Source organism: Anser brachyrhynchus, assembly GCF_964034855.1.
Source record: "Anser brachyrhynchus genome assembly, chromosome: 11".
NCBI lineage: Eukaryota > Metazoa > Chordata > Aves > Anseriformes > Anatidae > Anser > Anser brachyrhynchus.
The window spans coordinates 2,268,733-2,283,990 of NC_137706.1; the positions used below are offsets into that span (position 1 = coordinate 2,268,733).

The window sequence follows — 15,258 nt, forward strand, 5'->3', positions numbered from 1 at the left end:
GCCCTCTGACACCCACTACTAACCTCAGGATCAAGGTCGTCAAGAACATGCTCTAGCTGTTTCAGTTCATCCTCCGAGAGTTTGCTGAGTATTTCGTCTTCATTGATATTCTTGTATTTCTCCAGCTCTTTTCGGAAAGGCAGAGACATGGCTCCTGCTGCACTGCTCAGCTGACACTTCTCAGGATTTCAACCGTGCAGGAGTATGGAGCTTCTTGCGGTTTCACTCACTGTTAACAATAAAGCATTATGAATATCTCCAGCTAGCAGACATAGTCCTAAAGAGCCTGCATGCTGAGAGCCACATTTACACTTTATTAACAAAAACAAAGCAGCAAGATGGTCTGGCTCTGCTGAGGGAGCGTGGGGATGTGCTGGGCTGTGCAGCAGTATCTGAGGGGTGGGAAGGGATGGCACGGTTTGCTCGGGAACTTCACATGTGCAGTGGCAAACAGAAGCTTTGAGACCTACGTAAGAAAAAACCAGAAGCTTATCCTTTTCCACAGAGATAAATCTGTTTTATTTAATTTGCTTAGAAACAGCAGTATCTACTTGTTCTTTTGGCTAACGGCATGAAAAGCATCAGAGGAAAGAGGCAGTCACAGAAAACAGTCCAGCTCTGCCAAATGTTATGCCTGAGGTATCCAATCTTACTCCAGCTTTGCTGCAGGCTAAAAGCTTACCCACATCATCTTGGCTGGCTTTCTGGTAGATCTTGGCTACCTAAGCAGCTTTAGACTATGGTGGTTTGCAGTGCTGTTTCAGAAACTGTGGCTACGAGTGGTGGTGCTTCTCATCAAAATAGGTCTTGCAGCGGGGATATGCTACTTGGAGCTCAAAGGATCACTTGTCATTCACATGGGCACAACAGTTAGTCATTGTCATGTTTTTTGTCATATGACAGAGAACTCTGTTTTTACTCTTTTTTTTTTCCTCTTCAGAATCAATTTTAGAGCTAGAATGTGCTGTAAGTGGATGGAGTGAAAGAGAATTAATGCATAACCAGGCACAGCATCAGCTGCAGAGTTTAAATGCGATACAGGCCCTCCCAAGTCTGCCCAGCTCCCCACCCCGGCACCAGAGCTCTCCGAATTACATACAGTTTGCTGTGCAGTTTTATAGCCTAGTTTTTGCAGGCACAAATTTCAAAGATATGATTGATACGGAAACCAGCCAACTGGCACTTACATACGGCTTATCTATCAACTAGAATTTCCTTTGGCCAGGTCTTCCCTCAGTTGTCATAAGCTAACAAAATCCATGCAGGTTCTGTCACTCTTCATATGAGCTGGAAGCCTCATCTTTGGTTTTCCTTTTATTCAAAATCCAAATAAAAATGTTGCATTTACTTACAGATTCACTATTAAAATACTGAATATTGTAGCGTATATCGTTATCTTATTTATCATAAGACTAGAAAACAGCAGCCTATAGAAAAGGAAGAGAATAACTTGTAGAATTACAGATTTGAAAAATTTGGAATTATATGAATACCGCAAGGTATAATGAGCCTTCCCTTGAAATACCCAAACATGATATTCCAGGCAAAAGCATTATTTTCCCTATAGTCTCCATTTTTTCCTTATTACTGTTCTACTTATTATCTCTGTTTTCACAGCATGCCACTATTGTCAGGCCATTCCAAACGTCATGGTAGAATTCAACAGTTCTTTAAATTGTGAGTTTCCTTCTGGAAGTCAGTCAGCATATGATGTTTTGCACAGTTACAGTAGTTGAGAAAAAATATTATATTATCAAAATTCTATGATATGTGATGAGTGAGCTATATTTTTGGGAAAAAAAACAGTGAAAAGAGCTATTTTTGTGTGCTTGGTGCTAAATGAGAACACTAGTTCTACATGCGTTCAATTAATCCAACTTGTTATCAAAACTACTTGTTAAAAAATGAAAGTCTTTTAATTAAAAGTGAGCAGTATATTTTTTTAAACTGTAAAAACAAATTCAGATGCAGTACAGCACTTCTGTACTGAAGCATCAGGCGCCTTCTCAAAGTTCTGTGGATAAACTCGTTAAACACACAGCATTTCAGCTAGCGGTCATTAACGGGGCTGAAAAGTTTCTTTGAGGGGATTAGAGCTCCTTAAAACTCTGCTTAATGGTTTAAATGTTTATTTTATTGCAGTTTAATCGCATCCCTGGTAAAGACAGAAATGTAATCCCAAGGTCGGGTTCATTACACGGGAGAGCAGGAGCACACCGAGCTGCCCGCGGCTGAGCCGAGGATGCCCGGTACCAGCAGCTCTCCCCAGGCTCTAGGGCGTTGCTCAGGCAAATCGAGGAAAGCAGCTATGACAGGTTTTTCCAGCATCAACTAGACCTTGTATGGAATGGCTTATGTGAAAAGGTTTGCAAAATTGAATCCAGACGCTAATGGCTATTTACTGCAGAGTAGGATTCGTTTCTTACTTCTTCGTGAACTCTTTAAGTGCTTAGCCACAAAGGGAAACATGTCAGGAGATGCTTTTCAACACGTGATGGTTCTCAATACCATAACTGTTTCATTTTAATCATTAGGGAGAGAAGATACGTGACCATGTGCAGCAAGGTTGCCCAAAGAGCAGTATAAGCCCTGACACTAAGTGTAGCAGTCTGCCTTCTCTCCCGGCATGAAGCACTGCGCTGGATAACCCTTCTTAGCGTCAGTGCTGCATGGGAGAGTTGGAATTCATGGTTTTCTTCCAAGAGTATATTTGTGACAGAAATTCCTGCGATATCTTCCCTTTCACAACTGAATCTAATTCTTCAGTGACTGAACAAAAGCAAAAGACACCACTTAGGGAGTTTCTTTGTCCCCAGTCCCTGCAGGTAGCAAAGCTTTTCTGGAGTTTGCCCCTTGCACTACAGGCCGCTGGCAGCGCTGCTGAAATGCCAGCCATTTCTGTGCGGCCTTCACGCTCCCTGTCGACCTTTCACCACCATCACTTTATCAGAAACCAAGGGAACGAGATAAATCTAACAAGTCAGCATCAATCAGTCTGGAAAGGAAATGCTGAAGTCTTGAGTTGACATACCCTGGAAATTGCACTCTAATGTGACGATGCTATCTCTGCCTTCCTAATTGCATTCCCTACTGTTAATTTTTTGTATGTAAACAGGGCCATATGCTGTCTGTGCAGCTCCTCAGTGTGCTTTGACTTTTGTGAGTGTGCACACACTGTTTACTTTTTACAGATTATATCCACTGGCTTCTTTTGTTATGGTTACTGTATGACATAAACATACTCCAAACTGAAAGAAGCAATTGTAAGCAACCAACAACTCCTAGCCACTGTTATTTTGTGTATGCAAAAGCAGATCAGGTGTCCCACAGAGAGGAGATGTTCAACCTAGTTGCAGAGGCGATGTGCTGGTGAATGTGGCCCTGCACTAGGGACACTGAGGGAAGCAGAATGAGGGCCATTGGTAAGACTGTGGAAGAGTGAATACAGAGAGCATGAAATAGAGGAGCACAGATTCCGTTTGCTTTTTCCATTTAGTTTCATTACTGAACAACAGTATACCATGGGCTCAAGCACCCGCTGTCACACTGCAAAGCATGCTGCTAGATGCCCAACAGGTGAAGTCGATGCTGACTCAGGATAGCACAAAATGAAGTAGCAGCACTTCTGCTAATTGTGTGCTACTTTTAAATCTCTGTGGAGCACAGATGCTTCACAGTGAGCTTCAAAGACTCCATTGCTGTATTTTTGCCTTTGATTCCTTCTAAGGAAAGAAATACATATTTCTGTTTAATTTAGGGCAGGTTTTTTTTACCCTTGGCTACCATTGTGAGAATTCAAAATATGTTTTCAAAGACAAAAAAGATGTCATTACTCAGCCTGCATATGATTATTATTGCTGCATGTAGTCAACACCTGCTGTGATATAACTCCTCTTTACTTTGTTATGCTCCATAAGTAGTTTTTGTTATAATTCTCCCATGCTACTGAAAGGGTTTTCTAGAGTAGCTAGGCTGTAGTTTCTGCTGATACCATAATACTGCCATAATTTCCTACTGCTGATACTGCTATTTTTTTTGAGATGCAATCAGTCCTCTGCTAAGTTAATGTCAGATGTCGGAGTGGTCCCATACTCATTTGCTTGGATGCCTTGAGAAGAGTTAGGATGACCTCAAATACATGACGTTCTGTGGACCAGAAGATAGAAAGGCTTGTGCTTTCTAAAACACAGGCTATATACCTAGAAAAACATAGTATCTCAGCGGTCCCATAGTGATGAGAATGCTGTGATACAGATGATGTGAATTCCTAGTTTCTGATAGTGTGTACAAGCTAAGAATAAAGTTACATGGCAATGTGCACTTATAAAGTAAAAAAAGATGTGCTAGATGGGAAATAATCCAATAGAGTTATTTTCATTGTTATAGAAAAAAATATTTTTAAAAATCAAATTTAAGAAATTTTTCTTCTTAATTCTGCAAATCATGGCAACTGTTACTTAGAAAGGAAGTCCTGATGCACGATCTGTTTTGAACTATCTCCATATCCACAGTGACAGCTAGTTGTGTTTTGAAAAATATCTCCGAAACTGATCTGTAAATGTGGAAAAATCCTTCACTTTCTTTCGTCTTAAGTAGATAAGCACAAAAAGTAAGAAACAGGTGGAATAAATCCTAGGTTAAATTGATACTGGACCAAATGAATAGGATTAGGGCCATTATGATTAAGAGCAATGTTTGTGCAACACAAGCAGATGTTCGGTGGAACTCGTGATTGTTCTGCACCAGCCAGGCAATGGAGTGCTCCCAACAACGTGCCTTAATCCAGTGCCGGGCAGATGATCTCTCTGCTGTCCAGGAACTGCTATGAAAAATAAGGCGAGGCTGTTGAAAGCTGAAACTTAAAAATATATGTATTTTGAGAAGTGCTCTGTTATTTGACATATAACTAATGTTTCTTTTTTTTATGCAAATGTGAAAATCAAGAAAGGGAGATGCATACTTGGAGATTGTGGTTTGTGGTACAACATTTCATTCTGGTTTAGAACTAGGCAATTCCAAAATCTCAGAAGAGCTAGAAAGGGTGCATTAGGTCCAGCATAGCACAGAAGTATGGCAGTGATATACAGTGAAGCATTATGAGACTGGATTTTTTGTGTGTATGGTGAAAATGGTATTAGCTATAGGTCCTGATGTAAATAAGAGGTACTAGAGAGATGAAATAAACTCATGGAGGTAGAAAATGGAGAAGAGAACCAAAGAAAAGGATTTGGTCTTCTAGAATCCACCTAACTTTTCTTTTTCCCCAAAAAAAAATTCTGAAGAACTCAACATAAGAAGCACTGAGCTGTACATTTTCAGTCACCTTTTCTAATTCTTTCCATCCCTGATCACTTGGTGGATCAAAATGGAGAAACTGCTAAAGCATTTGTAGAACTGGGCTCTTCAAGAGGGTGTCTCTGGGGCTGGCAGGGGGAACACACAGCACTGAGGTCAGGGCTGCCCTGGGGAAGTGATTACATTGCCAAACCTCTTCTATTCCCAGACCAGTTAGCCACCGTTTGTCAAACTTCAGCAAAAAATCCTGAAAAATCCTTTGATATTTAAAACAAACTTTACCTGAAGTGGGTTTCTCTGCACTGTTGTTCAGTAACTGACTTCTGTTCCTGACCATAGGTTTTTAGAAATGCCCTTAACTTCATTTATTGCAGAAAAAAAATCTCACCCACCTGGAAATCCAGGCAGACGGCTGAGCTCACCAGCTGAGGTGGTGCACATTTCACCATCAGACATCAAGTTCAAAGCAAGCACTAAAAATTTTCCACATCTAACCCAAGACTACAAAAGAGTTTTGTTGGTTTGTTTGTTTGCTTCCCTAAGTTAGAATCAGTATCTACCAATACAGTTTCTAGGTTTGCAAATTCTGGTCCATAAAGCATTATTTTCCTTTTATCCTGATTTACTACTAGATAAACATGCGAGCTGATTAGATAACCATTTGATTACTAAAATTACCACTAAATGCTAGTAGTGTGTTAGCAATGATGTATTTCATCTGAAAAATGATGTGTGGTTCCTGGTTTTATCTTTGGCAAATTATCTCATTAAATTTTCATTTGCGTGTTTAAAACCTGTTTGGCAGAAAATGTCACTTTATGTAAATGCTTTTTCTCCCCAGGGCTAATCTAGGGCTAGTTCACATTCTGTTCCTAGCAACTGGTTTAGTCCCATAAAGAGACTGGTAAATAATTAACAATTATGTTGTCCTAATATTAGACTAGGCCAGAACCTTTAGGATGATCATTCAGTGATCAAAAACTCCATTTCATAATTGGATGAGCGTTCTGAACCTTGATTATGCTTATGCCTCTGTAGTTTACGTTGCACTTAGCTTCTTTACTGAGGGATTGACACTTCCTATTCAAATATAACATGAGACATCAGTTTGCTTTAATTGGAGTTTGATCATGCCCTTTATAAGAAAATAACCATCATGTAAATTGCAAAATTATCCATGTGACAGTATGGTTATTTACAGAAGATACAAAGGGATGCAGTCCCTTTGATTCAGATAACGTGAGAGGTTTTTCACTGGCGATAAAAGAAAGATGAAACACGAATGCTTCTCCTACTTCAATGCAGAATAAAGTTATATAATAAGTAATTTCTAATTGTTTCTAAAATAACATTAGTGATACTATTCATAACCATTCAAAACAAGAAAGTAAGTCCTGGGAAGGAACTAGTTTTCTTTACAGTGGCTGATGAGTTTATAACCTGTTTCTGGATGACATTATATTTTAGATCATAACCACTAGAATTGTTTCCATATAAAAAATTATAATGACTAATTAGGCATTGACCATATGATAGTCTGTAGACCACAAGCAAGTCTTACTAAAACACAGCAAACTTTAAATCAGTTCCTGCCTACAGGAAGACAGGACAACCGTAAGCTCTCCAGATACCGGTGAGATTGCTGACAGCACTTGAGCCTGGTGCTCAGGCACTCCAGCGCTGTGTTAGTGTGAGAAACAGGACAGAACAGAGGGGACCTGTCTGTGTGTTGTCCTGTCTCCTCCTCGGAGGTTCTCCGCTGTGGTCTTACGGGGGTGAAGCTTTGGTGATAAAATAACGAAGCCATCATCTTCTATTTCTGCTCATTGTGACTGGTAACTGCAGAGCTGGAACGGAGGTTTCTTGCATCTTTAGAACTTGAGAGGTCATTCAGGAAATCCATGCACGGTGGTGCACTGAGGCTGCATCACTGCCTGGGCTGACTGATGGCTACCCCCAGCAGCATTCAAACAAAAGGCAGAACTGAGACCTCAACTCTTCCCTTCACCAGGCATTATATCCAGCAGCTGTTTGACTAGAATGGAGCCCCAAGAAAAAATAAATTCAATTACTTAATGGAATTACTTTCTAAAACACAGTCTGGAAAGCTTTCACTGGATATCTGTATTTCATTTTAACTACCCCTCATTGTTTTTACACAACTTTTTTTTAATATATAAAATCATAACAATATTAGTTAGTTTTTCTAAAATTAAAAACATAAAATAGTTACTGTCTGAAACTAAGGGTGGTGTAAAGCACTAGCCTTTTAGAGTAAAGCCTTAGAGCAAAGTCTTTTTATACAGACAAAATGGACTATGAAATAGCAGCTCCACCCAAAATTTGTCATCTGTGAGCTTCAGCTCTGATGTGACCAGAAACACCTTGCTGCTGAGCTGTCCAAGTGACTGCTGAGTGCTGGTCAGAGATCAGATTTAATATCATTGTATTACTGCCAGTAGTGATGCTGGTCTGTTCTACATGACAGTGTAAGGACCTATGTGACAGCAACTGCAAGGAAGCAGCCTCATTTTCTCCTGTGGGGCACAGATGCTACTTTTACCTCTTTCAATACCTTCCACACTCTGCAGGTCTGATCCTGCCACAGAAGGTGCTGATTTATCTTGGAATAAGCGGTTGTACCTCCTCGGAGCACAAATCTTCCCAGCCCTGTGACACAGCAGCCCGTGGCTCTGCGGTCCCCAGACGAACATGGATGAGTCAGTTCCTGGATCATGCACGTTACAGTGACAGCTGGGATGTTTAGACAGAAGTGTCTGCATCCAGTTAGGTCTCCCCAGTTTGTGCTGTGTGAAGAATTGTCATTCTTGTTGTCAGCACATCTATCATGAATGCAAAGCAAAGCACACGCTGGGGTCAGGAATTGTCCCCAACGTGTGAAAAGGCATCAAGGGGATGCCAAAGGCCAGCTTCTCGTATCCTCACTGACTGAACACGTTTCTCTGGAACCAGCTCTTGTGACACCTTAAACACCATCGACCACACGAAAACCTCTCCATTTCACTGTCCTGTCAGAGGAAAGAAATGCCTTGTTTGAGGTCAAATGGAAAGTCTGCGGAATGACAAAAAATTGAACAGTCTTCCAGGTATCACGCATTGGGCACCATTTCCTTTGGCTACTTGTCCCTTCTTCCATGGACAGTCTGGTTCCTGTAAGTGGATCTTTAAATGAATGATACATGCCAGGTGAAACAGTCACAGAGAGAACCAAAGGTTGGGTTAAGAGCACACACTATTGATCACAGGACAGATCACTGATAATGATCACTGTTAGATCATTTTTAAAAAAATTCTTCTTGCATCCTTCCTAAGCTGTTTTTAGTTCTTACTGTGTGCAGAGACCTAGTAACTATCTACTTTTTTTTTTTTTTTTTGGCCTTCTAGCTGTAAACCAATAATGGAAACCATCTATGGTGTGCCATGTCCTGATAGCTGAAACAAATAGAAGGAAACATGCCTGGAAATACACTTTCTATTTTTAGAACAAAACAGATCAGACCAGTCCTGGAGAAGACAACACTAAATGTTTGTTTTCACATGTTGGAAACATCAGCAGGAAAAAAGGATGCTGGCTAATACTAAGAGAAGTATTGTTCCACCTGTGCTGACAACAGATAGCAAATAGAGTGCTACTTTTCTATCAGTTCCCTTCTGAGATGCTCTATTTTAGAACAGCAGCTGGACCTTCAGACCCAGCTGTTCCTTGAAATAATCTTAACAAAGAAGGATTTTAAAAGTAAGTTTACAGATTTTTGTAGCATCAAATAATGATGACCAAATCCCACTGTTAAACAGAAACCACTGCTACACCTGCATGTTACATTCAATAGATAGAAAGTATGCATTCACCCTGCTATGAACCTGACATGTGCAAGTACACGTGGCTAAAGGACGCTGCCTGATGCCTCTTAATGCAAAACCCTGCAGAGCTACCACAGCCTCAGTCAAAAGGATACCCAGCCACAGGAAAACATCAAACTATGAGATTCGATAAGGAAAAAACCTACAAAAGCTTCAAAAAACTAGAGCTGATCAGTAACAGCCAGAATGCACAAACATTGCTTGCCAGAAATTGTAAAACAGTGGAAATAAACAATAATAGTTTGGGAAGGGAAGAAAAGTTATGCAACAAAAGAGCAAAGCGCACCATTTTGAACAAAATTATTTAGATTGTCAAGATGAGGGAGGCTATTGGCTAAGTTCAGACAAATCCAGCCAGGCTAGATGAATGGGAGAAAAGATACATGTGGGACTTAGGTCAGCAAAGTCACTAAATGACTCATATAACCTTACTCCTTTTCCACCTAACGGCAAACATTTGAATACCTATATATTTTGTGGAAGTTCAGTTCAGAGCTGCACTGCATACAGCACCACAGCAAAGGCAGTCTGTTAGCTAGCAAATGGGCACAGAAAAATACCAAAAAGATGATAATGTCATCCTAATAGCAATATACGCATACAAGCTCTATACATCCCTGAAATTGAGTTTATTTTTCCAATAATGGTATATCCCTCGCAAGGATTTAGCAGAGGCGATATTAAGGCCAGTTGGTCCCAGGTGTTTCTTTCCCATTACACGTTCGTACCTCCAGGGCAGAACAGAGGAGTTCAAGGGCAATTTCTGGGAATACTCAGCCAAAGAAAAGCTTGCGTATGATGGGGAATTGACAAGACTGCACCTACTTATTTCAAACACGCAACCGAGTGACTTACCGAAGGACTCCCTCTGCCAAACGTTTTCAAAAGCAGAGATGTACGCAGTGCATCATTCATGGTAGCGAAATACCTTGCTTCCAATTATTTTTCATTGGTATTTGATATTGTTACCTTTCTGAATTTGTTTCATCCCTAATGACGTTGCAGTGTTTTCTCATAAGTTTATTATTCCTTATCATAGGGTAGTCACACGCATCTAACCAGTTTTCATTTATGTTCCATTGCTGTGCTCCTCAGATTTCTCTCCACATTTCCCATTGCTCAACGACTGCTTTTTTCCCATGGCAAGAGAAATTCCCTCAAAGCTTCCACCAGAGCCAAGCCCCGTGTACGAGCAGAGGGGCTCCCGACGGTCCCGCACCGGGCTGACCAGGCGGGGCCGTGCGGGATGCGCCCACAACGGCTCTGACACACAAAAGACCCGGGCAGGCGGCTCGCTGGCGTGTAGAACAACGCCTTCTTTCCCTATTTTATTGCAGCGCTCCGTCATGTACCGCTCTCCTAAGGGACGCGAGCTCCTGGCAGCAACCACGCCCGCCCTGCAGCAGCGGCAGCCGCGACCCGCGGGGCTCCGAGACGCTGCGCTGCGCTGCCCGGCTCCGCGCTTCGCGGGCGGCCCCGACTCGGCTCGGGACCGGCGGGGCGGCCGGCAGCCGGGGATGCTCCAGTGCCACCTCCCCCGGTGCCACCCCCCTCCCGCGGTGCCGCCGCCGCTCCGCTCCGCGCCGGGCCCCGCCGCTCGCCGCCGCCTTACCCCGGCCGTCGCCGCCTCCGCGCCCCTCCGCGCCCGGCGCCGGCGGCAGGTGGGTGCCCGGCGCGGCGGCTGCGCAGCGCGGCCCCGGCCCTGCCGGGCACGCCGGGACTCGTAGTCCGGCCCCCGGGGGGCCGCGGACACCGACCCCGCCAGCCCCGGCCACCCCCGGTGGGTTCCTCCCGGCCCACACACCCGCCCCAGCCACGTCTTTCTGCCCCCGGGCTGAGAAGGGAGTCCCGCCCGACCCTCCTCCCGAGCGCAGGTGTGCCCCCTGCCTCTGACCCCCTTTGTGAGGTTCCTCGAGCCAAGGACCCGTGGATGTGCCCTGGGTGCTCTGCTGGGTGCCGCGGTCACCCTGCCCCTCACACTTCCATACACGGCCAGGCACGCGCTCCCCGCAGATGAGCTCCCTGCATGTGGACGCGAGGCCTCGGCAGCTGTGCCGGATGGTTCTGGGAGCACAGGTAGGCATCAGGCCCTCGTGAGCACAGCCTACTGTTCTCACACGCCCTCTGTGACCAGCCAAATGGGTCCTGCTGCAGAAGACTGCCAGCACCAGCCCCACACAGCTGCACCTCGCTTCAGAGAGCCAGTTCTGGAGCGGAGACTGCCGGGCTCTGCCCAAAGCCTGCCAGGCTGCGGCTGGGCTGCAGGGCACAGCTGGAGGAGGAGGAGGAGGAGGAGGAGGAGGACTCCTCAGTATCTGCTCCTCCATCTCCCTGAGGGTTCAGAGAGGTCTCTCTGGGTTTCACCTGCAGGCCGAAAGGACAGGAGCACTCAGTGACTCCCTCCGTTCAAGAAGGACAAGCCACTGCTCTGGCACTTCCTCACAGCCTGGTGCTTCTTTGAGGACAGCTCCGGCCGTATCATCCTGCAGTGCGGTTGTGGTGTTAGAGTGAGGTGAGAACCTCGTGGAGAACACGTTCATCTTAACACAGCGTATAGGAAGAGACCATTCTGATGCTTTTCTCCTCTTCTTTTAATTAGCTTTGACATTCTAATTTATGTTTGGGCTTTGATACTATACCAGTTAACCAGTGGTTGAGTTCGTATATGGTATGTAATATGATTTGAATGTACCTCCTGTAATCAAGTATGTCCCTAATCTAATTTAACAGATTGCCTTTGCAGGACACTATGTTTTAGCTGAAGTGAGGCACTTGGTTCTGAGCATTACATGACGAGTCATGAGCAACAGAAAAGCTATTCCTGTGATTAAAATGTCTTTAAGTTTCATGAAGTGTTGGCAGGAAAACGAGACATTCCCTTGTTAAGAAGCAGATGCTGCACTGGAGCTGAATTTTCCTATGAAAAGAAAAAAGAAAAAGAAAAATACAGCTAGGAAATGTAATGCCTGCAGCTTCACTCCATACCCTGCCAAACACCTCAGGCACTCGTATGGGCGTGTGGCAGGAAGCGTGTCGCAGGCTCTGCAAGTTGCTTTGGGCAGCTCGCCACTGCTACCTGGGAAGGCACCTGTATCCCCAACGAGGTGCAGAACGCACAGCGGCTCCGAAGGTGTGGTTATCTATGAAACAGACCCATTTAGTCTTTCTTCTCCCTCTCTCCCTATGCTGCAGCCTTCAGATAAAACAGGGCTTGTGTCCGTGGCTTTGCCTGGCTCTCCTCAGTACCAAGACCGGCGGGGAACCGTCAAGGAAGTGCTTTGGAATCTGCTGCTCTGTAACCTGGTGCTTCAGGCTGGATGAATCTGTTGGTTTGGGTTGGGGTGGAAGCTTCACAGCGAACATGGTCCAAGTCAGATATGAGACAGGGAAATGCGGCTTCAGTTGTTAACATGGATTAAACCATCTTGGGGGATTTAATCTTGGTCTGTAGAATCAGGGGTTGAATGAGTTACTCAAATTATTATTATACAAATACTGGTAAAGGGAAATGTACAATATCAACAAAGAACAAAAGTTAACTTTGAGGTGTTTGCTTTTTGATAAACTTCTGTAAGTTTTTTTACTCGATTTTCCTGTCACACCTTACAATGTATTTGTTAAGTTGAAACTCTCCTCTTGGTTGAAGCCAATGGGAAGGACCCCTCCCATGCTAACTTTTCCTTTTGTATTTGCCTTGTATCAGCTGACCAATTCACTTCCTATTACTTTCTGTTAGAAATGTGACAGTGTAAGACCTCCGCAGGGAGCATAGGGCTTGGCTGGATTGAATTCTTCTCTTCTTTGGCTGTGTGTTCTTCTGTCTTTCTTCCTTTTATCTCATGCATAGAGTTTGCAACCGAAAAATAAGTAACACGATCAGTCTTTGTCTAAGAAAAGATACAGGTTAGCTGTATGAATGAGACATGCAGACAAAAAAATACAAAATAGTCTTTTATCCCTGATAGGATTCTTTGCATAGCATTGTGCCTGCCTAGGCCTCCTTGAAATTGGCTGGTTGGAAGAAGAGCAGTGGTGGAGTTAGCACCATAAGGATACAACACGCATGGGGAGAACTACTCTAGAACAGTTTTTGCTCCACTATGGGGGGCACCTTCAAGAGCCAGCAGTCCTGTGGGTCCCGAAACAAAGTATTGCCTGGCTCTGCGTCCTCTTTGGCCAGTTTGGTCCAGAGCCATGGCATAGTGCGTGCAGTGCAGAGGTTTGGTGTTTTTCCAGCACTGCCTAAACCAAGCTTACTACCAGCAGCTCGCACTGATGTAAATTTTAACTGGGGCATCCAAAAGCAACTCTCATTTCACTGAACTGTTTGCAGCCTAAATGTGGTCAGTTGTTTTAAATGGTATTTTTTTTAATATAAAAGCAGAGGGGCAGTTGTGATCTTTTCATCTGTTAGCTTTAAAACACAGCTTGTAAGCCTTTGCTTAATTAATTCCTGCTTGAACTGGGGTACGTCTTTTAGACAAACATCTGGTCCTGATTACTGTGTTGTGCGTGTTTTGATCTCTTCCCTGAAAGACCAGCTGTTGATTGAATTCAGTGACCTGTATTTAAAAACTCTTGATTCAGTGACTGATCAGCAAGTCTCAGACCCAGGCTAAAGCTAAAATTTGACTCTTGTTTTCATATAAAATTACTGAGTGGTGGTGACACTTCCTGAAAGGGTGTTCAGACAGAAACAACAGGCAATGTGGTCAGCCCCAGTCAATAAGAGCCTGGTGGTTTGGGCCATAAACCACTGGCCAGCAGCGTGGCGAGTGGTCGGACTGTAATAGGCTTTCGTTGGACTGTTTTCTAAGGCAGAGTACAGCATACATTAAATAACACTAACTTAAACTTAGCTGTTGTTTCACCCACCCAGTCTTGCTTTCTGTGAACCCTCCTTTATCCACACATACCACAAATCTCAAAGAAATGCATTTGGGCACTGTACTTGCTGTGGTAGTGATAGTGATAGTAAATACCTCATCTGTACTGAATAATTTGCAGCGGAACATCTCAAATGGAATCACTTTTTCCATTTTGCGGGTGTGGAAAGCGAGATACAGAACAGATGCTTTTGTCAGGCTGGGGCCCACTTGGTGGCATGCTACAGGGCCAGGAAAACAAGCCTCAAGCCTTGGGACTCCAGAGAGCTGAAAGGCGAGATGAATCGCCTGAGGGCATGACAAGGGCTGTGTCTCCAGAACCAGCGCAAAACTGTGTCCTTTCCTGCCACTGGAAGGAACATGATTTCTTCACTCATAATTTGTTTCAGTCTGAGCTGGGCCACTCTCATAAAGATTGTCTAGGAGAGAGGGTCCAGGTGTTGCTTTTCATTTTTACGTAGTCTACTGACAGTATCCTTCCTGCCTATATCCTGTGTCAGTTCTCAGGCAGGAAAGTATTTATGTGTCGGGCCATATACATTGAATCCGTGTTCTTCATTTGTACCACATCAGCACTGGAGTAAGTAAATATATTATGATTTAATCAGTTTAGGATTATGTCTGAGGCTTTGCATGTCCCTTTTCCTGCCAGGCGCAGCACAGCTCAGTGAATGACGACGAGGATGGTGTGCGCTGTCTCTGCTCTTGGCTCGCCTTGAATCATTTCAGCACAACTGGAAGTTCCACTGTTGTCCAGGTCTTCTCTGTCCTTTGAGGTTTTGTATTTGCTACACTTCTCTCACCCATGTGTAATTGTCTCAGCCTTTGAAAAAGAAATCCCTCTACTAATCCTTTTGAGAACATTATGTTTGCCCTCTGATACCCATATTGGCCTGTCAGCTTGGAAAATGCCAGCCTTCTAATGACTGAAGGATTATAAATCTATCGCTAAGCGTTTACAGAGCAGGTGGAGGCGCAGGTGGAGTGAGAATGTCACGGGATGTCACGGTGGTCATAAAGCCCAGCTCGGCCACCGCTGAATGCTCCCAGCCTCATCCTCTGCATGCACTGGCAGTGCCTTTCTTTGAAGTGGAGCACTCGGAGGTGCTTCAGCCCCGTGTGTTGGACTGGTCCATCGCAAGCTTCCGCAGGTTTTTTTAATGTAGTTCACTGGATGATTTTGTCTCTAATAAAG

The 15,258-nt window shown here is 44.0% G+C and overlaps 1 protein-coding gene across 5 annotated transcripts in view; it reads right to left on the bottom strand.

Moving 5' to 3' along the window:
• Positions 1-10,967, bottom strand: part of TMOD2 (tropomodulin 2) — a 34,847-nt gene extending 23,880 nt beyond the window's left edge. Inside the window, exons 1-2 of one of the 5 annotated variants that reach the window (XM_080607504.1) lie at positions 10,790-10,967; positions 24-229 (exon numbers count right to left, since the gene is read on the bottom strand). In XM_080607504.1, the coding sequence (XP_080463630.1) occupies positions 24-149 (126 nt within the window). In that variant the 5' untranslated portion in view covers positions 150-229; positions 10,790-10,967. Of the gene's footprint in view, positions 1-23; positions 230-682; positions 1,053-10,032; positions 10,741-10,789 lie in introns of those variants that run through there. The other 4 variants (XM_080607507.1, XM_080607505.1, XM_080607508.1 and 1 more) reach the window with 4 other exon arrangements.
• Between the last annotated feature and the right edge of the window lie 4,291 nt (positions 10,968-15,258).